This window comes from Scomber japonicus, chromosome 23 (genome assembly GCF_027409825.1).
Source record: "Scomber japonicus isolate fScoJap1 chromosome 23, fScoJap1.pri, whole genome shotgun sequence".
Lineage (NCBI taxonomy): Eukaryota > Metazoa > Chordata > Actinopteri > Scombriformes > Scombridae > Scomber > Scomber japonicus.
This window is the reverse complement of record NC_070600.1, coordinates 5,648,704-5,673,105: the sequence shown is the minus strand read 5'-3', so window position 1 is coordinate 5,673,105 and position 24,402 is coordinate 5,648,704. Positions and strand designations below refer to the sequence as shown.

Sequence of the window (24,402 nt, the reverse complement as noted above, 5' to 3'; positions counted from 1 at the left end):
AATGAAACCACTGACCATGTTTCAAACTGAAAGGACATTAAACTAAAAAACAATTCCTTCTCAGTACCTGAGATTTCGTCCTCGTCCAGCTCAGACTGGAAGCTGCTGCGGTTCTCCCAGGTAGGAGGAGAATACTTCTTCTTGGTCACGTACTGCCGGCCGATGGTCTTCTTGGCGCTCTTCACCAGGTTTTTGGAAAGTGTCCTGAAAGAAACAAGAAGGAAGGAGGTTAAACTTTTATTTAAAGACATCACTTGAACATCCTATTCAAAGAGTCTGGACATCCACTTCCTGTTGGAGCTTCTTAGTTCTTGAAGCAGCAACAATGAGCTGATTTGACTCAATGTTCAACAGCCATGAATTCACTGGTGTACTGCTGGGTCAGCGTGCCACTGGGCCAGAGTCACAATTAATAGCTGTCTCACACACACGCGCACACACACACACACACACACACACACACACACACACACACACACACACACACTGAGCAGAGATGGAAACTACAGGAATGATAAAAGGGTTGCCACATTTTCCAATGATGAATTATTCAAAGCCTTCTCTCTCTCTCTCTCTCTCTCTCGTTCTTTCTCTCTCTCATGCTCCTTTCATTCCCAGAAAAGAAAGAGGGGAGAAGTGTGAGTGTGTGTGTTTGGTGTGTGAGTGGGGTCATGGGGTTTGGGAGGGGACAAAGAGTTGGTTGCTAAGACTTTAAATAAAGACAAATGAAAAAGGAAACAGGAAACAAATGTAAAGCAGCGATATAAACATATCTAGAGGTGTGAAAACCTAAACACTCATTCTAACTACACCAGAGTAGAAGTGGAGAAGAGAATAGAGTGATTTTAAACATGATAAGGAAGAAGACAATACAACACATTCATCAACTCTTGCTTTAAAAGGCTTTAAGCTGCTCCAACAGACTCTCTTCCAGACCTGACACACAGCATACAACACTCCTGATGCTCATCTGTTACTTGGGGTTAATATGAAGCTGGTTTGCTTAGCTTAGCATAAAGACTGGAAACAGAGGGAAACTGTTAGCCTGGCATTATTTAATATTTTTAATTTAATGCTTATAAAACCCAAAGTGTAAAAATGACATGTTGTGGTTTTACAGCAGCTGGAGTCTCTGGTGGTTGCTTGGCAACCTCAATGTGACAACAAGAGTCCAACAAGTTATTGAAGCAAAAGGATTCCTTTAAGGCAGTAAAACAGCTGATAGACAGTTAGTATTGGTAGGTCTGTATGATAACTACATTTATTGGACGATATATTGCTCCAGAAATATTGGCGATAAACGATATTATCATCAATTTAAGACCATTGTATGTCACTGTTGCAGCTGCCATAGTAACACCAGTTCAAATATTATACTTAGCTATTTGGGAGGTGCCAGGACCCCTAGCGTCACCTCATTCACTTAAAACCTACACTACCTGCAGTCCACACCTCCAGCATATGTTCACTAGTGGGAGTGAAGTTTGTGTTTCTAGAAATGTCCGGAGCTATTTTTATTTGTTGGGAAGTTAAATAGTTCATATACACAGAAGTACTTTTCTGACCACTACATTAGTATTGTCCAGGTCGTACGTTTTATGTGTTGTTTTGCTCTTCTTCTGTCAGTAGGTGGTAGTATTTAGCAGGGATATGTCTGGAGAGGATACAGTCTATTTACAGGTGTTGTTCTAACTCATAGAGCAAACTATTGTTAAAAAGGAAACACGCCACATTCACTCACTGCTGTTTACAACCTTTACCAGGATACTGTTGATGCCAAGTGTCTCAAAATCAACATGAAACAACTTTGATATATTCCCTATAGTTGTATAATGAAGTCTTGCTCAATGATATTAAGACTGAGCGGTATATCGCCCATTTAATGTACACTAAGGTGCCATCTATGTACTGGATTTATCCTTAAAACTGGATATGATTTGCCTCAAATAGATCAAACCACACACAATAAGTTAATCTGTTTATTCTGACATCATGTTGGACTATGTAAACAAACATCCATGCAAACACAATGGACGATATCGAGGTCATGTCTATAATTATATTGTACGATAAGTTGATAATGGAATGATGACACACACCTGGGTTGTGCCGCGCGCACACACACACACAGAGACACACAAACAAACAAACAAAGCATTTAATGACACGCTGGATGTAAACAGGAACTTTGTTTGTTTCCAGGAAAGCACCAAGGGGTTACCTTTAAACTGGCCTCGCTGGTCTGTCATTTTTTCTGTTTTCCTGCTCATCCAGCTAAATCACAGCTGATCTTTGATCCAGTAAACACTCAGAGATCACGCTATATGACTACATCTTTGTGTGTCCTGCCCACAATAATGCAAACAAAAGCCTACATCAATCTAAGGACCCTCATGCCCCTTGCATCATTTTGTCCTGGTTGGTCTATTTCATTTTATCACTCATTTCTAATATCTGCTACTATCACAGTTTAAGAGCTTCACACAGACTGCTAGTGAATGCAGCAGCCAGGTTAGGTAACACACTGGCCCTTCAGCTCCTGTTCTTGTTGAAATATGAGGTGAACATTCTTGAGCTGGAGGTGTAAATGAATGACTTTGGTAAGTAGGGCAAACATAAATTCAAGCTGATGTTACAGATGTTACACCCATTACTGTTCTGGTTAACAGACGGCCTGGACTAGACCCACAGGATGTGAAGGGAAGGTGGAGGAGGAGGAGGAGGGGGAGGAGGAGGAGGGGGGGGGGGTGGGGTCAAAGGTCAGGCGTGATTAACAGCCTGTCTGTGACTGTGCTCGTTTTGGTGATGGATGCTTTCCTCGGGAGGAGAAAGTAGACCGCTGGTTTTGTTTCCTTACTTGAGCGACTGGTTCTTGTCCTTGGTCTTGTGCTCCACCGCCAGCTTGCCGCACTGACCCACGGTGAAGGCGAACGTTCCCTGTACGTGCTGAGGGTAACGCAGCTTGTGCATGTGCTTCCTGAAGACCTCGGCCAGGTCTGACGCCACCTCCTCGTCAAATGCGATCTTCATCAGCTAAAAAGGGGAAAACGGACGAGATCGTGAGATATGAGGCGGAGCTGCGGAGCGGAACGCGTTTTGAGAGTTTGGGAATGTTACGGTACCTGGAAGGTGCAGGATCGTAGCTGCAGCCCCTCCTGGACAAACTGATCCATGGGTAAAGTGACGGAGATCCTCTTCTCCTTGGTCAGAGAGGCGATGGGGAAGGAGCGAGTCACCACCTGCTCACCCACTGCAGGAACACACAGATACAGAGACACTTATAGAGACCACACCTCTTTTATTACTGTGATGGACAAGCTGATCGTGTGTGTGTGTGTGTGTGTGTGTGTGTGTGTTTGTGTCGTCTCTCACCCAGCGGGTCGGTGGGCGTGCCCTTGAATATGAGTCGGTAGTTGGTGAGGAAGATGGCTCCCTCGGCAGGAAGCAGAGGCGGACCTCCCATCAGCCCCGTGGCCTCCTCGCGCCCGTCTGAGATCAGGTGCACCCGCATGGCGTCCATCACCAGCTCCTCTCCCGGCAACAGGGTCGGCCTCAGCAGCTTGGGCTGGACGGAGAGAGAAGCAGAGAGACAGAGAGAGAGAGAGAGAGAGAGAGAGAAGGGAAGATGAATGACGCAGCCGTGGAAAGAATGTGAATTAAATTGATATGGAGAATTGTAAATGTCACGACTGTCTGTAACAGATTTAGATTTTAAGATTCCAGACTGGTTCTATTTATTTGAATCTTCTGCATAACAACAAAAATAATAATAATAAAAACGTTGCTGCTACAGATTCAAGTTTTTCCTACAACAATGTGAGTTTAAAAAAAGAGAAAAATATAAAGATGTCAAGTCAGGAGAATTCTCCATAATCATTTTAAACTTTAATGGATTGTTTTAAAAGCCATAAAAAACAGATTTTTCCTCACAGTCTGATTTCAAAACTATAAATGTGAAAACAAGTTGTAGAATGATTTCTGTCAAACTGTAAATATGTAAAAATAAAAACTTTGGCAAAAAAGTTTAAACCCAATCTCCATTGCTGATCTTGAGATGAATCTAAAGGATCTAATATTTAACAAAACTCTGCTTTTATTTTTTAAACTTTTCTCTGAGATTTGTCCTTTCCTCATTATATAGTGTAATACTCTCTAATACATCTGTAATTAAAATGAGCTGCAGTAAATGATGTTGCTACACCTGAATGAAATGCAAACATGCTGCAATAATGAAACGTGACAGTTTTTTACTGCCATATATGGACAAGCAGCAAACACTCCACTCATCACAATCTCATGCTGTTACCACCATGCTGAATATCTGACAAATTTAGACTGATGTTAAAAATCACAACACGCACGTCAGTGGAGCTGGACTGGTGGGATCTTGGCAGAGATGATGTGGAATATAAATACACAGAAAGAAACATAGAATAATATTCGTCCGTGTGTGTTTACACGATGTGACGTTGGTTTCAAATTCCTTCACAAAAATACAACATGTTTTAAAGCGTCCCTGAGGATCCAAAAGCTTGATTACAGGACTTCTTTTTTCTAACTTGAGCTTTTTTTTTTAGTAAATATGAGCAGTGTGAAATATGAAGCTGTCTTTGTCCTCGGGACTCTTACATCACTTCCTTCCCCCCCTCAGTGTGGCCTGCACAGCTTCCTAAGGAACTCTGCTGCTGGTAGGAAATGAATTACAAGTTTGGTGACTTGTTTCATAATGTGTTGCGTAACACCTGAAAGCCACACATGTCTGCATTCCAGCTGCAGCCACACACAGACACACACAGTCTCCTCCCCAACAGCTATAAATTATATTACTGATGCTCATTGACACTACACTGATCTTTAAACACAGTGGATGAGTGTGTGTGTTATCAAAGAAAAATGCTGCTAAACCTGCTCACAGGTAATAATAATAATATTTGGGGGGGTGGAGCAGCTTCATGCAGTCTTTAGCGAAATGACACAACATGTCTCATCAAGCTCAGTTTGGCCACCATCCCTCTCCAACACACTGCACCCTTCACACTGAAGGCACTCGCTCCTAAATGGAGAGAGAGCGATGAGCCGGCATGCGCTCGCTCTCGAGGCGTGCTTGTGAGTCACACCGTTGTTAAGTCTCTGGCGGGGGGACAGAGGCGTACCTGCCGTGACATTGTGACCCTGAGCTGTAGGGATTGGTGGAGAGGGGAGTGGGCATGGCCGGCGGGGGTTCTGCAAGGCCTTTCTCCAGCCGAACGTAAAAATAGGAATTGGTTACCTTTTGGATCGGGGGCAGTCGCTTACTCTCCCTGTGGACTGCGTCTAACGTCTCGATGTGCATCTGAACGATATCTGAGGAGGAGAACCGACAGTTTTTTGAGTTTGAGCACGGAGAATAAAAGCGGCTGATTATTACATGGAGTTTGGTGTGAGAGGCTCAGAGGGAGATGAGCGAGTACCTGGTATCATAGCGTGGAGAGCCTTTAGGTGCTCGTTAGTCACGCCGCTCTCGTTGCACACTTTGTCTACGAAGCGGTTGATGAAGCGCACCACGGAGTTGGCCACGTCTGAGCTCTCTGCGTCCTCGAAGCCGCTCTCCGTGTCGTAGCTCTCCGCCATGCTGCCTGCGATGCTACGGGACAGAGAGAAAAGCTTTGAATTGTCAAACCCGGCCGATTTTACACTTTGTACCTCCGCGTATCCTCGGACAGATGTTTCCTACCTGTTGGTGACGTAGCTGTTGGTGACGCTCTCCACGTCTCCCAGGCCCGTGTTCCTGAGCAGCCGGTTCTTGCTGGTGTCCAGCGGCAGCAGCAGGTAGCTCATCCTGTTGGCGTAGTGGATGGCCTGGCTGAACACCGTGCTCTCCTCCTTCTGCACGCGCTCCGTCTGCAATTCCTTGCTGAGCGTCGGCCACATGCGGTTCTGCTCCGACGCCAGCTCCAGGGCGCCGATCTGCGAGCCGTCCTGCTGCTCCTGAGGACCGATCGGATTAGAATTAATGATCTAACGGACAAAGGTGACACCGGGCAGTTTATCATTGCTTCTGTGCGCGAGCTCACCGAGTTGTTCTGCTGGTCTTCTGTCTCCAGGTACAGAGCCTTGATGTGGTTCTGGACGTCGCTGTAGAACATGGCCTCCCAGAACTGCATGGTGGTCCAGACCGTGTGCTCCTGTACGCAGCTGTAGGCAAACTGAGTGATGCCTGCTCCCAATTTCTGTCAGAAAAACCCAGACGCACTTTTATTAGAGATCACAGCAACTTTAAATATAGAAAGATTGAGAGCAGCTTCTGAGGATTTGTTAAAAGAGGATGCAGCTGGATGATTCTTGGTTGTGAACTTACTCTGCAGAAGGCTGTGACCAATGGGAGGAGGGCAGCAGCAATCCCGTGTTCATCAATATGTGAGCAGTCCTGAACACAAACAGAGTGATGAGTCAGCTTACAACACAACCACATCCAAAATACAATATCTGATGCTTATATTGGACTATTGATTGGATATCATCTGTCTGTATATATTTCTATTTGCACAAGCCAATGGAAACAGACCATGATGCAAATGAATAAATACTTTATCCTGCAAGTCTTTAAACAGGTATTACATATAATACAAGATCTTAATTACTTATTTAGTTCATCAGTCCAGAAGTACAGTCTGAAATTATGGAAGCTATAACTATTTACCATCACAAAACAAACCTGTCATTTGTGTGATGCAATTCAACAGCATTTTCTTCTAAACACCCCTATCTGATAAATGCACACTTCTTCCAATGTTAACATCACTCAGTTTGTATCGCAGTCTTTGTTATAAATTTGTCTCTGAACCTAAACTGAAACAACCCCGATGACATCATCAGACTCTCCAGAAACCTAATGAAGACATTCTCCAGCTGTCCTCACAGGCTGGTTGGTGTTACTGAAGAAGAGGAAACTGATCTTCATGTGTCAAATCTGACGAGTTCCCCCTTTAACACTTTTCTCTTTAGCTGTTTTAAAGTGTAGCAGTGTTAGCGGGCTGACCTGTAAGGTGCAGTTCATCATGCGGACGATGTAGTCGAACTGCTGGTCGTCCAGCACCGCCCGGTTCTGTAAGACGTGCTGATTGAGCTCCTGCGTCAGGCAAACCCGAGCCGCCCGACCCTTCAGCGCCCGCAGCACGGCCGGCATCAGCTGGAGACGGGAGACAAATAACTCGGTGATTGATGGCACAAACACGACACATTTTCAGAGTCAGAGATGTGCTGTTCTTACCTTCTTGGCCTCCAGCATCTTGTTCTCAAAGATGTATGTGATGCAGTTCCGGACCACCTCCAGCCTTCGGGCGCTGTTGGCCATCACGTGGCCGTTCCTGTCCACAAAGTCTCCTGTAGAGATGAGAAGGAGCTCGTTTATCACTGTGGCACTGAGCTCGACCTCATTACACACACGCTGCGAAGCTGATACGAGTGAAAAAAAGTTCTCACAGGAAGTTTGGTGCGCAAGTGTAGATGCTGAACTTGTGACGTGATAAGTTTCTACCAACTGTGAAACCCAAAAAACCACTGAATGACACTTTCTGTAGTGTGAAAGTGTTTGCCACCCATCGTTTTCGTTGTGCTTTTTCTCTTCTCATTCTTAGTCTGATCTTTTTTAAACTTCCTGACGTCAGCAGGTTATTAGGAGTCTTTGCTCACCCAGCGGGGGCCCGGACGGCACCATGTCCTTGACCTCCGCCTTGACCACGGGCGGAGCGGTCTTTAGCTTGGCGGCCGCGTGGTCGATGAACAGCTGCACCGCCACCTCGTCCAGAACGGGGAAGGCCGACCGACTCTGTGCTGAGTTCTGGCTGCTCTCTGACGGCCGCTGGACTTTGTGCATGGACACAGACGGGTAAGGGTTCTCCTGCAGGGAGGGGAGGGGGGGGGGGGGGAGAAAAAGAAGTGATGATGAGGGAAAATGATGAGACAGGAAGAGGAAACGGCTAAGATGTTCTTTAAGAAACTGCTTTTGAGATCGTACGTTTTTGAAGAGCAACTCAGCCAGCTCTTTGACGTGGTTCATGACTTTGTGCGGACACGTCTCCTCTTGTCGTATCCGCTCCACCTGATTGGCTACCAGCTGTGGAAACATGAAAAAAAGACATAAGCTTATCTCACATTTCAGCTTCTTTCTTTCATATCTGAGCCATGTATGTTTGATTAGCACCAGATGATGGTTCACCAAATAATAAAACTTTTCAAATGTAAACATAATAATTATTTATGGGTCTATAATTTCTAAATAATTTCCTGGAAACAAAGTGTGATACCTAAATGGGAATTGAGGTACCGCATTTGTACAATTTGTTCAATTTGTACATTTAAAATTCATTTGTATTTAAATGAACAAAAAATGATTATGAATTCAAAACAACAAATTGAGTCCTAGCTAAAACATCATTCTCAGTCCCAATTATCTCTTTAACACAAAATACTAAACCTTGTTAAGCTAACCTTGTACCTTTCAAGAAGCTATTAAGAAATAGCTTAATAAAAACATAGAGTTCAGTTATATGATTAAAAAATGATTGAATATTATGAAGATTACAGCAGAATGCACCTTATTCCATTCACCAAAAAAAGCATTTTTAATGGAAAATCAAAACATTGATTCCTCTCCTGTTCTTGGTGAATGAATCATCATCTTTCTTTTTTAAATGTAAGTGAAGAGGTAATTCATCACCACAGTCTGTCTAAAAATAGTCTAGAGCTCGTGGTGCTGCCAGACTCACGTCATCAAACAGATCCGTGGCTCTGTACGGAGGCCCTCTCTCTGACACGAAGCCTGCGAACGCCATGCCGTCCAGCACCTTCACCAGGAAGTCATCCTCCGTCAGCGCCCTGTGGCCCAGGAAGGCAGCCTGCACACACACACACACACACACACACACACACACACACACACACACACACACACACACACACACACACACACACACACACACACACACACACACACACACACACACACACATTAACACTCTTTGAACATTCTTTAACCCTCACATACTGTTCATAATCTGATTTATAATTAGTCATAAACTCACCATTAGTCATTAATAAATGTTTGATTAATGAAATTCACAATCACTATTTTATGGTGCAGGAGAACCTTTTATAGAATGTGATGAATACTATAACAAAATTTAATGCTGATTTTTGAATTTTGTTCAATAAACAGGTCAAATTTGTACATTTGAATATATAAAAGAACATCATTCTTTCACAAAAATGTGAAAGAATGATGCATTTTATTTCCATGTGTGTATTCTGTGGGTCACATTAGGAAAAGACCAGCTAAATGAAATGTGTGTAGGGTGTTTTTCAGCTCCCACATGTGAAAAACTGAACAGAATGTAAGAGTTGAGTCCAGTAAGTTGACTTTAAACCACTGGCAGAAAAAACTGGGTATCACTTAATATTGCAAATTTTCCTCTGATACTGGATTAGACTCATTTTAACAACTAACACAAACCAATGATCTGAATAAATAAGATTTCTTCAGATATCTCCAACTGAGACATTAGTTTGTAAAAAAAACATTCAAACCACTGGAGAGGATGGGATGAACTTGATAGGGGTAAGATAAAGGAATATTCTTGAAGTCAGTGTGTGTACCTTATGGAAGCGGATGACTGGTTCGGGGTGAATGCGGATGATGTGTAAACACCAACGGTAGCCCTGGAAGAGCCGAGCAAACAGCCACAAGAAGACTCCCCGGATCTCCTTATCCTGAAACACACACACACACACACACACACACATTTACACACCAAAACTACTAGGAATAATGAATGGAATAAGGAACTGAAATGAACTGAGTCAGGAAAACTTCCAAGAATCCCTGCAGCTGCTGTTTTCTTTTTGGGTGTCGAAAGATTGATTCTGGTCAAATGTTTGACCTTTAGCACCGTTTTCATACCAGCAGGAATAAAATACCATGTCTGTTTTGCAATCGCCGGTGATGGAAACTCACGTGCAGTCGCTGAGTTTGTTTATCTAAGATGTCAACTGTTGAAGATAATGCTGTGCTGACTTTTCTGTACACAGAGAGCTACAGAAAACACTCACTTGGATCATTTCTCGTCGTACATATAGAAAAAAAGAGCCTGGTAGTCGAGGGGTTAAAGTGCCAATCACGACCCGCCAAACGTCCCCAGCTGACATCAGGCTAAGGATGTCAGCTGGGGACAATGTTTCCTCATCTCACTCTCCTCTCATTTCCTGTCAAATCTGTGCTTTTACTGTCCACCGGAAACATTGAACACATCACAGCTTCTTTCTTACCTGGATCTTGAGTTTGGAGGGTTGCGTGGACAGCGGGGGGAAGGCATGATCAGCAATTTCCAGCTCTGGATCCAAAACCTTCAAAAAAAAAAAAAAAAAAAACAACAAACAAAAAAACCCATCAGTCACAGTTAACTACTTCATCTCTCATCTTTACCTCGCTCTGCTGCATCAGCGGAATCCTGGGAAAGTGGGTCAAATGATAAAACACAAGTTCTGCTTTGTATTTAGGGGTTGTTTGCACCGGCACTCTTTTCTTTACATATATACATCTAATCACACATTAAGAGTTTGATATAATAGGGTGAGCTTCATTTTCAGAGTGTGATAAGCCAGGTTTATATTCAAATGTGGGGCAAATTTGAACTGAATTTTCCAGAAAACCAGTAAAAGAGAAATGACGGTTTGTTTCCATCCGTTACTGTTGGGTGAATATTTGGCTGTTTTTGAGCGAGCAGTGATGGAAAATCATGTGGAATACATAATGGGAATATGATATATGTGTTTGTTTCACGCACTCCTCATTGCTCCACACGGATCGGATCTTATCGTCTCTTCGGCAGACGCTTGAGGATTTTGTGTTCATCATGATATGACTGCACTCGTAAAAGTAGTCTGTGCTGTTTGGTCTCATCACAGTCGCATATTAAACATGATCTTTTACTTTATTTGATTATAGTATGTTTGAGTTTAGAGAACAGTTTTTCTTCTTCTGTTTTCTGGACTTAGTGGAGTTGTAATGTCACTGAGGTCGAGGTCAGGATGTTGTTTATTTAAGAAAGGCCTGAGGCTGCCGTTCGCCGCTCTGTCTCAACTCAGTAATGCAAAGTGTGTGTTTGGGTTCCTTTCGAGGAGCCCGAATTTTGGAGTAGGACATGTTCTTCCCACGGGACTCTGGCTGTATTTAGGAGTATTTGAAATGTAAGAAACGCATTGTTATGTTCACTTCAGTAAAAACCAAAGCTCTTTCTACAGACCTCAAATAAGAAAGCAACAACAAGTCAGTTTGTTTGTGCTGAATTTTGTCACACAGTGTTCCACTTCAGCCAAGCATTATACATTTAGCAATATTTTGACTTTTTTTTCCCCCCCAAATTTCCATCGTTTCCACTTTAACTTCATTGTGCACCCTGAAAACACATTTAATACAGGCGACCATTAAACTTACATATAAACACACACACACACACACACACACACACACACACACACACACACACACACACACACACACACACACACACACACAAGTTAGAGGATAAATATGAGAATAAAATGTACTAATCTGTCATTTACTTCTGTTTCTCGTAAAAAAAATCGAGTGATTTCTTCGAATAAGTGAAATTCAACTGATTTTTTTTGTCTTGCTTTGAAGAACATATTTCAAGAGTAAGTCCAAGTGTAAAAAATATGTTTTATACTGAGCAGACGCAGCAGCAGCGCCAGGAGATGAACATCCATTCAGCTGCCTGTAAGGAGAGCAGAACAGCTAAGCCCTGATTCACGGTTACTGCTGCTGATAATCTACAGCGTCATCGTTCCTGCAGGCTTCACCCCAAACCTGCTCCTGCCTCTTCCTGGGAACGCTTTCAAGGCAATTTAGGAAATTAAAGCCCTGCTGTAGGAGCCGGCAGATCAGTTTCTCCAGCTTTGCAATTATCTCTTCCTTGTGTTTCGTTTCAGTGAAGGAGGTTAGTCTGGGCTGTGTGAGCCGTTAGTCGTATTAAGCAGGTCGAACCCTGAGCACTTGGGCAAAAATGTGTGTTGGTTAAAGCTGTTGTTGGCTGAGGGAACAGACCTATAACCCAGTGAACCGCTCGCTCTCTGGCTACTATCCAGCTCTGCTCTCTCTCTCTGTCTCTCTCTGTCTCTCTGTCTCTCTCTCTGTCTCTTGTTCCACCAAAACAGAGCACAAGAGTCTCCAGGTTAGAAGCCGTTAACCAGAAGCGGCCCTAAACTAATAAACACTGAGGAATGCTTCCTTTATTTCACAATAAAAGCATCCTAATGTTTTTATTAGACGGTCAGATGTATTTTGAGCAGTGATATTAAGTGGGTGCTTTGGTCAGTGGGTTAGGGTTCAAGTGCTGAGGACTGTCTCTCACTCACACACACTCTCACACACTCTCTCACACACACACTCTCTCTCTCTCTCTCTCTCTCTCTCACACACACACACACACACACACACACACACACACACACACACACACACACACACACACACACACACACACACACACACACACACACACACACACACACACACACACACACACACACACACACACACACACAGCTGCTTATAGGAGCAGAAGCTGCTGTCAGGATTTAACACATTAACACTTTTTGCTTCCTTTTTTCTTTAAATACTGCTGTAGTCACTCGTTTTTGAGGTCATTCAGATTAGAATGAAATATGCCTCAATGTCTTAATTTATAGGTTCATGTATCAATACCTTTAAAGTACCTTTAAATAACCTAATAAGAGGTAGTATTGACATTTCTCCAATCAAATGATATCTGCCTTTGATTCTTTTTGTACCCAGATCTAGAAAAAATGACGATTTGTATGGTTTCACTTGTAGCATGTGTTATTTGATTCAATGTGATTGGCCCACTACTGAAACAGCTATAGCCTACTGTATATAGCCTGTGGTGATTCAAATTCACATTCAAAAACTTAACTGTCTATCGTGACAGAAAATCATCTTAGATGTGGCTCAGCATTCAAAACTCACAATAAAATATACAGCATAAATAACTTAGGGCAGAATATAATAGGTGGAATGAGAGCATATAAAGTGGCATAATGGGTATGGAGGAGTTCATTGTTTCATTTGATGTTTAAATTCCATAACAGTGGGAGTGAAGGAGTTCCAGTATGTGTTTTATTTTGCCAAAGGAGACTTTATAATGGCAGCCTGATGCTAGTAACTGATGATACTTGACTTATTTAATAAACACTTTCAAAATGTATTCATGTAAGTCATTTGGATGGGGGAGGAGTGGAGGTGTTTTACATGATTAGTGTGTTTAAAAAAGGGTCTGTTTTTTAATTTAGCAGTATTGAATCTTCCATGCTCCTAAAAGATGACTCAGTGTGGATGGAGAGCCAAATCTGGGAAGATGAGAACTTTTCAAACCTTTTCAAAGTGTGATTTTAATACTGCAATGCCTTTGCATGAGAAAGTCATTTTCTATGCAGATGATACAGCGACTGCAGAGAGAAACCGTATCTCCAGCTTCTATTCTGTCCAAGTAAACGGAACTATTCATTTCTTACATTTATAATAATCCAAAATACAGGCTGAGTCCGTGGGAAGAACGTGTCCTCCTCCAAAATGTTGGACTCTCTGCAGCATCCAAACACACACTTTGCATGTCTGAGTTGAGACGGAGGGGCGGATGCCAACTCCAAGCCTCTCCCAAAATAAACACATCCTGACCTCCGTCCTCACTGACTTTTTACAACTGTAGAAACTCCAACCCTACACAACCAGCAGAGGGGAAACTGTCCTTTGGCTGGAGTCTTTGACGGGAAACTCATTAGTATTTTTTTATTAAGATACAATAATCAAATGAAATGAATAATGTGATGTGTAATAAACACAGCAGATTAAACAGGAGTGGCGACTTTTATGGGTTAAGCGTGCAGCCGCTGTCATAAACATGGTCTGTATCTTTCTACTAATAAAAAATGATGAACAAACAAGCAGATTAAATACCTTATATCACTGTAACAAAAACAAAAAACACAGAAGTTATCTCTGCATCACACTAGATTACATCCTAGTCTTGTTTTGCTTTACACGTGACTGCAAGCATAACAATGTCTCTGTATCTCAATCCAGTAAGTTATGAAACTGAACATCTGATCGTAAACTGATGGACGACTGACAAAACATAAAACTATAAAACATAATGAGCACCACCAGAGGGAAGCAGGAGATAAATGAGTGCCGTACTGTCGTATAGACGGGAGAATAAGGAAGCTGAGAAATCATTTGTTTACACAGCTAAAAGAGATTTTTAAAAAAAAGCATTTCTCAGAACGGGTTGGTACTGTAATACTGGGATGGGGCTGAAGCTGTGGGAGGAGTTGGAGGGCTTGATATGAGCTGGTGTTGTTTGAAGCATTCGAAGCATTCGAAGCATTTGATAGGATGCACTTTACTGTGAGTGTGAAGGTGATGTGGTTGTTAATGAGCCCAAAATAAACCTTAAATCCAAACGTTAAAAGACTAAAATGAAACTAAAACTGATCCATTTGTGAAAAGTATGCAAGGTAGAAGAAAAAAATCCTTGAAAAATGTGTAGCATGTCATCCTCAGTCAGTGAGACATGAACCATACTCCATGCACAAACTGATGAATGAAGCACACTGGTTTCTTACATTATAATCAGATGAAAAACACACATATATATTGAATTAAAAAAAAAATCTAAGCGTGAAAAGTGGAATTTTGCCCAGGAAAGTAACAGAGCTACAAGCTGAAGTCTGTTCTCACTATGAGCAGCGTTTCTCTCTTCGGTTGAAGCTTTTTTATTGAAATTACAACCTTTATTTTAACAGCATTCCACAACTGTATTTTTAAAATGTGACAGGCACTAAAAGGCTACTCCTGGACACATTTCTCTGTAAAAGCAGCTCTTTTACATCTACATTACAATGTTTACAACTCAATAAGTTAGTGCTTTGGTCTATAAAATGTCGAAACGTTGAAAAATGTGAATCCCTGGTTCCCAAAAGCCTAAGATGCCTCCTAAAATGTGCTAAACCCAAACATATTCACTTTATTTTCATAGCAGACTGAAGAAACCAGAAAATCTCTATATATATTATACATATAATATAGCTGAAACCGAAGAACTTAGAATTTTTAACTACTCAAAAACAAAAATCAGTTATCAAAATAATTGGTGATTACTTTTTCTTGATCAACTAACTGATTAACTGACTAATCATTGCAGCTCTACACAATTTCTGCTATTTTTGTTACATAATAATAATGAATAAATAAATACCAGTCCAAACTTAATCTCACCAAAAAGATCTACCACATACAAAATGAAACAGACATAAAAATGAATAACACTGAAACCAGGAAAAAGAATTGCAATAAATAAGAAGGAAAAAAATTCCTCAAAGAGCTTCCTGGCATCTCAACCCATAAAGCACTACTGAGGAATTTACTGCTTGATAGAAACCACCCACAGGATGCTAATGAGATTTCCCAGTGCTCACTACACTGTGTTGTGTGTGTGTGTGTGTTTGGTGTTTTTATATAGTGCAGCTCTTACCATGGAGAGCACAGTCTGGGTCTGCTGGAGGACCGGTTCAGGCAGCAGGGAGATGTGGACGCACTCTGGGATGGTTACTGTGCCACCGTCCAGGTCTGCTATGATCACGTCCAACTGAAAACACACACACACACACACACACACACACACACACACACACACACACACACACACACACACACACACACACACACACACACACACACACACACACACACACACACACACACACACACCTCATCAGTCACTATTAAATACTAAAGCCTGACCGATATATCATTAAGTCGATATATCATCCATTATTATTGGCTGATATTAGCCTATCACAGGTGTATTGGAATACGCATATATTTTGTATCAAGGCAGGTTTTTATATGTTTGATCCTTTTTCTTAATTCAATTCTTTAATTCAATATTGTGTTACGGGTTTTATTAAATATAGTTTATAGTTTAAAATGATTAAATTGCCAGTAAAGTTTACTATTATAATAAATATATATATATAAATAATAAATTTATAGCTAACTGTAAATATAGCTAATTTATAGCTAACTGTAAATAATCATGCCTCCATTACATCTTTCTCATAAGTGTTTGATAATCACATTTAAAAATGTGTGTTTTATGTACATATTCTGTATATATATATGATTATCAGCTGATCTATCGATATCAGATTTTTTTTTACTCCCTAATATCTGTATCAACCCCAAAAATCCAGTATGAGTCATTCACTATTAAACACACTGCTGATAACAGAACAACAGTGTGACAAACAAGCTGATTACAGCAAGTGAAAGATGAGAGAGACACAAAGACAAGTCATGTCTGTCAGCAGCTGCTCATTACAGGACGTTTTGCTATCAAACAACATAATAGATGTTCACATTTCACCGCCGACAGCAGGAAAGGCTGCCCACAAAACAACGTGTGACCTCTGACCCCCGACCGCCACTCATACATCTAGAGCCTGCTGTACAAAAAACACAGCGCGTCGTTGTTATGTGACACAATGGCTCCATCAGGGCGGTGCGCTGAGCGGCCTGCAGCGGTCAGATGTCCCCTAACTCACTGCTCATTACACTCTCATCAGGCTTTAATAAGATAACTGAAAATTCTTCTTCTTTGGTGGTGAGACGTAGACGCTGATGATCCTTATGTATGGTGGTGTAACTGATCTTGCCTGGTAGAAAATGACCAGGTGGCAGATTATTAAAAAAGATAAGATGAACTGTTGCTTAATGGATCAGTGAGTTTACATGAAATATACTCCTCATTGGAATTAAGTAGAGAGAACATACGCAGCATATAATAGTGTCTTCTAGAGCCCGACCGATATATTGGTCAGCTGATATTGACCTATCACAGATATACAGGTATGGGTGAATATGTCGCCCAATGTGTGCTATTGTATATTTTTTATTTTTAAGGTTATATAGGCAGCATTTTATGTACATTTGACCCTTTTTCTTAATTCAAGTTTAATATACTGTATGCAGATGTTGTTTTTTTGTTTGTTCCACATGTTTTACAGCTAATTCTAATTATTACATTCCCAGAGAAGTTTACTGTTGTAGTGCACTGATGTCATTTTATATAATCAAGTTTATTGTTAAACTGTAAAATATCATACCTTCATACATCATACATATAATATTATGGGCCAATATATCCATATAGGAAATATCCTTAATATTGGTATTGGTATTGGCCCTGAAAAATCCATTACTGGCTCTAATATTCAACCTTTAACACTAAGTAGGATTCTATTACATCACATTAACACATTTCTTTCCTACTTTATCTTTCAGACAGTGTTACTACTTGTTTGTTTATTATTGATATAATGGATTGTGTGGAGCTGGTATATTTCCTCCCAGCACTTTCTGCTGCTCCAGGCTGCATCACCGCCTGCTGTCTGATTCATTTTCTCATTGGGAATAAACCACACATCTTCCCATCATACTCTGCTATTAACAATTCCTGGCTGTTTCCTTGACTGTGGTGAGGTGATTGCACTGAGCTGACCCCTGAATAACCCTCTACCACCCAAGTTTTGCTGGCAATGTGGGAGTGTTTTTTTCCACAGCACGGCAACGTTAAAAAATAAAATAAAATACAGAAGTTAATGGAGGAGTGGAAGAGCCTGTCATCTTCATTTAACACGTCATTGTGGCTGTTACTGCTTGTTCTGGAATGTTTAAAACTGATCCAAACAACACCAAATAAGTCCTTATTGTCTTGTGTTAACCTGTTCTTAGTGGAGAATAATAAAACACTGCATTTCCTGTGACTGCTTCACAATAAAAGCCTCTATCTGGATCAGTTCTTGCTGTAATTGACGACACCCACCAGTTCTTGCGTCTCGGAGCGGAAGAACGAGTTGACGCCGATGATGAAGGGAGTGGGGGTGCTCAGGACCTCCAGGAGTTTCCCCGGCAGGATGGGGACATATGTGAAGCTGAGGAGACGTAAACAGGAAGAGATGGAGTACATCAGATAAGTGGCAGCCATGCTGGATCCGTTTTCCTGTTCTGTAAACCTTATTCATACATCAATGTATATTTGCAGAGTGTTTTTTGGTTTTTGAATACAGTTTTCTGTCTGTGTGAAACATTAGGGTTTTATTTTCTTAGAAACAGTCACGTAGGATTATGTAATGCATCACCACCAATTACAGAGCTCAACTTTTTCCTGGATCTCTTTACTCAGACAATAAAACACTAAATAAAATGCAAAAAAAAAAAAAAAAATGAAATTAAAAACTGCACATTTCCCAGACCAGGCTGCACGTCAACATTCATCAATTCAACATAGCTCCTACAGGCGTGAGGAGTGAGGAGTGGGAACACACCTGTATTTGAGGGGGAACATGATGGCCAGCAGCCCCCGGCAGGCGTCCGTTAGTCGCTGGTAGCTGCTGGACAGGAACAGGATCTTGTGTTCAGTCAGAGCGGCGCAGAACAGATACAGCACGTTGATTATACCTGAGGAGAGAGAGAGCACAGACACGTCATCACCATGGATACAACACAGAGACATTCATATATCATACTCTACTGCCTGTCATCCTGTTACAATTATAATCCCTGGTTAAACACTCAAATGACAGTGCTAGATGTCTTACTTCATCTTTTACTGGTTAGTAACTCTAAAACCATATGAAACAAACCTTCAATAAACTTTTTCTCTTATTCTCTTTATTTTCCCTTATTTATTTTCTTTTAGATTTTAATTATAGATCCTAAATCATCTTTCTTTTCTCTCATGTGCATTAGTCTCAAATTATTCCTTATTTTGTTCCTTTTCTTTAAGTTGTTCTCAGCTTGTCAATCATCCGTGAAGCACTTTGAACTATATTAACCTGAATGAAAGGTGAGTTATAAATGCAGTGTGATTGATTGAAACAGGAGGGCAGTTCTTTACAATCTGTAATCTACAATCTATACAAGCCTGTTTTTGTAAAACTGGGCTGTGTCCAAAATGCCTCCCTCGTTCACTCATTAACCCCCCTAACCCCCCCTCCCCCCACGGTCACCATGAGGTACCATCTGGCCCACTGGATAACTTTGCAAAGTATGAAAATTGCCAATGTTTCTCATGATTCAAAGGTTTTGTCACACCCTGACCAGAATACAATTCTCTAATAAAACAATAAATACATATAAGTGTTCATATATAAACCATTCATATATTGATCACTGTGCAAAATGTTGTCAATCAGCAGCTTCTGTGCAAAATAATCTGAAAAAACATGAGACATAATATTGTTGAAATTGCACTCATTTTTAACTTTATTAAAGTAATTTATTATAGTAATGTTATAATATATATATTATATTATTGTAGGTTATTGTGCAATGGTTTTAATAGTCAGGCCCACTGGAGATCAAACTGAATTAAAATGAGTTTGACACCCCTGCCCTACACCACATATATATATTTAACTGTATTTATTCATGGTTTTATTTTATATGTAGTTTTTTATCTATTTCTTTTCATTTACTTAATATTGTTATGTGTGTTGTTGTGTTGTTAATGTTTCTCAACACAATTGTAATTGAGGATTCCTCCTTAATGGTCTTTCGAGGTAAAATAAAGGTTAAAAATATAATAGACAATCGATTTTAAAAAAAAGATCACATAAGATCACTTATTTATCATCTTTTTCTCCATAGTTAAATGAGCAGTAGATACAGAGTCATTTTAGATGCAGCTTGGACAAAAATCCCCAAGCTCTGAAACATCTGGAAAATGTAGAAACAGGACAGGTGTTAGATTAATCCCATTTTCCAGCCGTGCGTACCGAGCTGTCTGAAGAGCTGAGCCACACTGCTGCCGCTGACAGGTAGGGAGTCATTCATGGGAGTCTGGATGACCTGACGATCACCTGCGCCTAATGTTATCGTCCGCTACGGATAAAAGAAAGAGAGAGAGAGAGAAAGAGAGAGAGAGAGAGAGGAGAGGGAGGTGAGGAAAAAATACAAAGAACAACAACAAATGTGGTTTCTCAGAAAGACCGAGAAGTGGGGGGGGGGGGGGGGGGGATTGGTTTGAGTGTGGTTTAATCACAGCTGTGCGTGTCCGGAGTCAGCGGCGTGAGTCAGCAGCAGCGGAGAGAGAGAGAGAGACGGACATATGGAAAAAACAATCCCCAGAAGCTTAGCAGGTACATGACAGAAGAAGACACAAGCCATTCCAGCTGATCGGAAGGGGGTGGGGGGGGATAATGGAGCTTTTTGGGGCGGGGGGCGGGGGCAGGGCTCCATGCCAACGGCCTCACTGCAAAAAACAACACGGCGTTGCCACACACCCGTATCAATGAGAGAAATCCCAGCGACATGGCAGGTGTCATGCGCGGGCCGTTTGTTCCGCTGCAGCCTGATGATGTGAGCGAGAGTGGAATCGAGGCTGAATCTGTACGGATGATTGGTTTATTAAGGGGCCGTGAAGCGTGTCCTGGGGGGGGTCAAGTTAACACAGCAGGAACTCTTATCTGATAAGTTAAAAGAGTCAAACTTGGACAGAGATAATCTTCATTATGATGTCCCTGATTACAGATAAGCAAACTGACTTTGTAGAACTGGGCCGATAAATATTGATTTGTGTGCGGTTTGGATAACGAGCGTATCTGGGAGTGGAGACAGAGAGGCTTTTTGCAGCTTTACACTGCAAAAATATATATAAATCAATCCTGCACACGCACAATAATACAATACCACTAAGCATTCTAGCATGAGATGGACCTTGGGGGTTTGATTTCTGATTTTAGGCTTATTTAACAATCCAGATGTGCAATTTTTATGTCCAGATGATTAGAAAGAAGGAAACAAATTTGTATGATCTTAGTAGTTATGTAATGTTGCGTGTATGTTATGTTAACCAGTGTGATTAGATCTGTGATGTGTGGAAGTAAAGTGTGTGTGAGTGTGTTATCTCATGCTTTCTACAGTAGCAGCAGCATTAAGCGTCAGCAGACATACAAACGCTAAGACATGTTAAGGATTCGATGCTGTGATGCAACAACTGTTCAATTCAGTCTGTTATTTCCAGTATGATAATAAAAAAAGCTGAGTGCGTTATTGTATTGATAACTGCGTGGCTCTCACGGAGCAGACTAGCCTGTTTATTTATTGAGTGTTGTGGACACATTAGCACCAGCAACAGAGTCAATACTGATGTTGTGATCACGGGCGAGAAGCCATGCTGTAATTGGAGTAATCAGTGTGCTAAACACACGCAAACAAACCAACCAGAGGACTAGCTGAACAATATGATGCTCTGTTTTACTGCTGTGTTTCTAGCACAAACTGGCTTTTCATGAGGCAGAGGTATAATTACTCATTTAGGATAAAAAAAGTCAGCGTGGGCTCCAAACTTTGTGCTTTTCCTAATGTTTAAAAACTGAAATTTTAAAGTGTTACTTGAATCTATGTGTGTGTACTATGAGCACGCTGCTTAAAGCCACACAAATATATTGGTCTGCCGATATTAACCTATCAGATATATTGGTATCGGCATATATGATCTCCGATATGTGTCAATATTTTAAGATACAGGCAGCATTTTATAAATATTAGATTTTTTCTTAAATCAAGCTTGATATGTACCTTTACTCTTTTTGTTTACTGATGTCACTTTATATAATAAGTTTTATTCCTAAACTGTACAACATGTCTCGAATACATAACTTAGTCAAAAATGATAACCACACTTGGTGGATCATTGTAAAAAATGTGTATTCATGTATATACTCTGTAAGTATATATCAGCTGATACATCGATATTGGAATTGTTTTACCATAATAAATATCGGTATCAGCCCCAATAATCCAGTATTGGTCAGACTCTAATGCTGCTCACACTACACTGATCTGTATTCTATGGAATCGGTATTTTATTTTGACGTTTCTATTTCACTTCCTCTATAGAACCACAGCGGTTACATGAAAGGAAATAAACTTCATTATGTTACTTTTAATCTTGTGACATGAATGATCAGTTGTTGGTCACGTATTGACTGCATCAAAGTGTTCTGATTGGTTCTCCTCTGGCTGAGAGGAGGGGGGAGGGTGGGTGGAGATAGAGGAAAGCTGAAGCTGAGCGCTGATTGGTGGTGAAGGGGGGAGAATGAAGTCAGGTAGGCGTACCAAACTCTCCTCTCTCTCCTCCTGGCCCGGCTGTACACAAGCATCGGCAAACACACACACGCACACGCACACACACACACACACACACACATCCCGCAGGATAAGACACAGGTTAGAAACAACAGGTGCGTGTGTGGGCACGAAATGCCCAAACTTGACAACAATATGACATCAATGTATCGGCATAGCAACACAAGGAAGCTGCACAAACGATAAACATGAGGAACATGAGCTGCGAGATGAAGGCTGAGTAAAAACATGACAAATAAACGTGCAAATCAAAGTAGAGCCATCATTAGGCGGCATTAAATGATCCATTATGTCATCGTACTCCAAAATAAAACAAACGTGACAAATACTGATAAGTTCATCTTTCGTTATGACATGATTCAAACTGTTTCACGCATTTGTTAAAGTAATGCATTTGGAGTCCTTTAACTTCACTTTTTTTCTAGTGAGGTCTCACACACACACACATACACACACACACACACATCTTACAGAGGAACAGACTCAGGAGTGTGTGTGTGCGATCTTTGCTTCTGTCTTGCATAGTTTTGAAATGACACTGCAGCAGATTCTGGTCAGATGAGGGGAACTTTTCATCCTAAATACCTCATGACCAATCAGAACAGGTACTGAAACCAAAACCCTGAAATCACCTTCTGACCTCAAACCTTCTGACACAATCCCACTGATAAGAGGTGAGGTGAAGGGAAGAGGCACCTGTTCTACCCGGACCCATCTCTCCCTCTCCCCTGTGTTTCCCGTCAAAATAAAAGGCACGCTGCCAAAATAATGACGGTGGAGGGAAAAACCTGCACGGACTACGTGACCCGTACTGAACTTAAGTGGGTTTTTTCTCAAGATTACCTAATGTGTGACTTTTCGATGAGATCTTGGCAGCGAGAGACAAATTGTTACCATAACAACCATCTTCACATATATTCCTGTAACGGCTCCATCACTAATGGATGGAAACATGACCTTTTTTGACTTACATATGAAAAGTAATAGTGGGGAAATCTGTCATTGCTTCATGCACACACACACACACACACACACACACACACAAGTCAGGGGTTAGGGTTGTGTACAGATTGTGGGAATTCACTGTGTTGGGTTTTAAAGCAGAGAAGATGCTCCTCTGTGTTAAACGAAAGGCCACCATTCTGTTTTCTCACATTGGGCCAACAGCCTGCAGTTCACTTCACATTAAGAGTTGAGTAAATAAGTGAAGTGTTGTAACTTCCTAATGTTTGAGAGCTGAAACTATGACTGCTCAGTTTCTTACATACATACACATAGTTTGTTTGATATGAAGAAAGGGATGCTGAGGTCTGGACTCACTGGTGGAATCGTGTGCTCTTAATTGGTTGGAACAAGAACATGCAGGTATATGATCCTTTATGGAGATTGCTGGTATGGATGGATTTTTATAGTGAGACATTTTTTATTGGCTTTAATTTGATCTTTGTGGTCTCTCTCACAGCTAATAAATGCCTGTTGGGTCATTTGAAAGACAGGATTCAAGTGTTTTAAAGTAAATGACATGTTTAAATATTTAAAATACAACTCACACACAGCTCCTTGGACACACTTTAAGTATCAAATGTGCCAAAATGTGGCTTAGCTGAGATGATTTCGGTGACACGCTGCTTGAGTTGATGGGAGTTGTGTGTTTTTTGAGGTTGCTGCAAACACACACTAGACTGCGTGATAATGACAGGCATTTTGTGAGGGTGATCTCAGTAAATGCGAGCCCCTGTGTGATTAAACGGTCGCAGGAATGTGTGTGTGTGAGTGTGTGTTACTCTTTTTTAAAGTGGCCTGTCCTCCTTAAACTAGACAGGATGGGACTGTTTGTGCCAGACTGAGGAAGTGAGTACAAATCATTTCTAAGGGGCTTAATGAGCTGTGTGGGTAAATACAGAGAGTTTAAGGAAGATAAATCGGGTGAGAAGTGTGTGTTTTAGGTTTATATTTGACACTACGGAACATTTTAGGTAATATGAAGCTCTGTAATGAAGCCACTGATAAGACTGGGTCAGAATCTATCAGTTTGATGGAGGGGAAAAAGGTGGAGGTTTTAGGTTACCTGAGCGATAAGTGTTTATTTTCATGTGTCTGTGAGTGTGTGAGTGTGT

At 41.2% G+C, this 24,402-nt stretch overlaps 1 protein-coding gene across 1 annotated transcript in view; it reads right to left on the bottom strand.

Annotated features, from left to right (window-relative positions):
- sbf1 (SET binding factor 1) overlaps positions 1 to 24,402 on the bottom strand; it is a 62,102-nt gene that overhangs the window by 9,807 nt on the left and 27,893 nt on the right. Inside the window, exons 7-27 of the mRNA XM_053344136.1 lie at positions 22,256 to 22,285; positions 19,912 to 20,017; positions 18,460 to 18,592; positions 17,958 to 18,066; positions 15,606 to 15,719; positions 10,303 to 10,380; positions 9,634 to 9,747; positions 8,748 to 8,876; positions 7,997 to 8,095; positions 7,672 to 7,879; positions 7,250 to 7,362; positions 7,019 to 7,168; positions 6,338 to 6,406; positions 6,054 to 6,209; positions 5,714 to 5,967; positions 5,451 to 5,623; positions 5,270 to 5,343; positions 3,373 to 3,565; positions 3,123 to 3,250; positions 2,858 to 3,033; positions 68 to 204 (exon numbers count right to left, since the gene is read on the bottom strand). Coding sequence (XP_053200111.1) covers positions 68 to 204; positions 2,858 to 3,033; positions 3,123 to 3,250; positions 3,373 to 3,565; positions 5,270 to 5,343; positions 5,451 to 5,623; positions 5,714 to 5,967; positions 6,054 to 6,209; positions 6,338 to 6,406; positions 7,019 to 7,168; positions 7,250 to 7,362; positions 7,672 to 7,879; positions 7,997 to 8,095; positions 8,748 to 8,876; positions 9,634 to 9,747; positions 10,303 to 10,380; positions 15,606 to 15,719; positions 17,958 to 18,066; positions 18,460 to 18,592; positions 19,912 to 20,017; positions 22,256 to 22,285 — 2,743 coding nt within the window. The remainder of the gene's footprint in view (positions 1 to 67; positions 205 to 2,857; positions 3,034 to 3,122; positions 3,251 to 3,372; positions 3,566 to 5,269; positions 5,344 to 5,450; positions 5,624 to 5,713; positions 5,968 to 6,053; positions 6,210 to 6,337; positions 6,407 to 7,018; positions 7,169 to 7,249; positions 7,363 to 7,671; positions 7,880 to 7,996; positions 8,096 to 8,747; positions 8,877 to 9,633; positions 9,748 to 10,302; positions 10,381 to 15,605; positions 15,720 to 17,957; positions 18,067 to 18,459; positions 18,593 to 19,911; positions 20,018 to 22,255; positions 22,286 to 24,402) is intronic.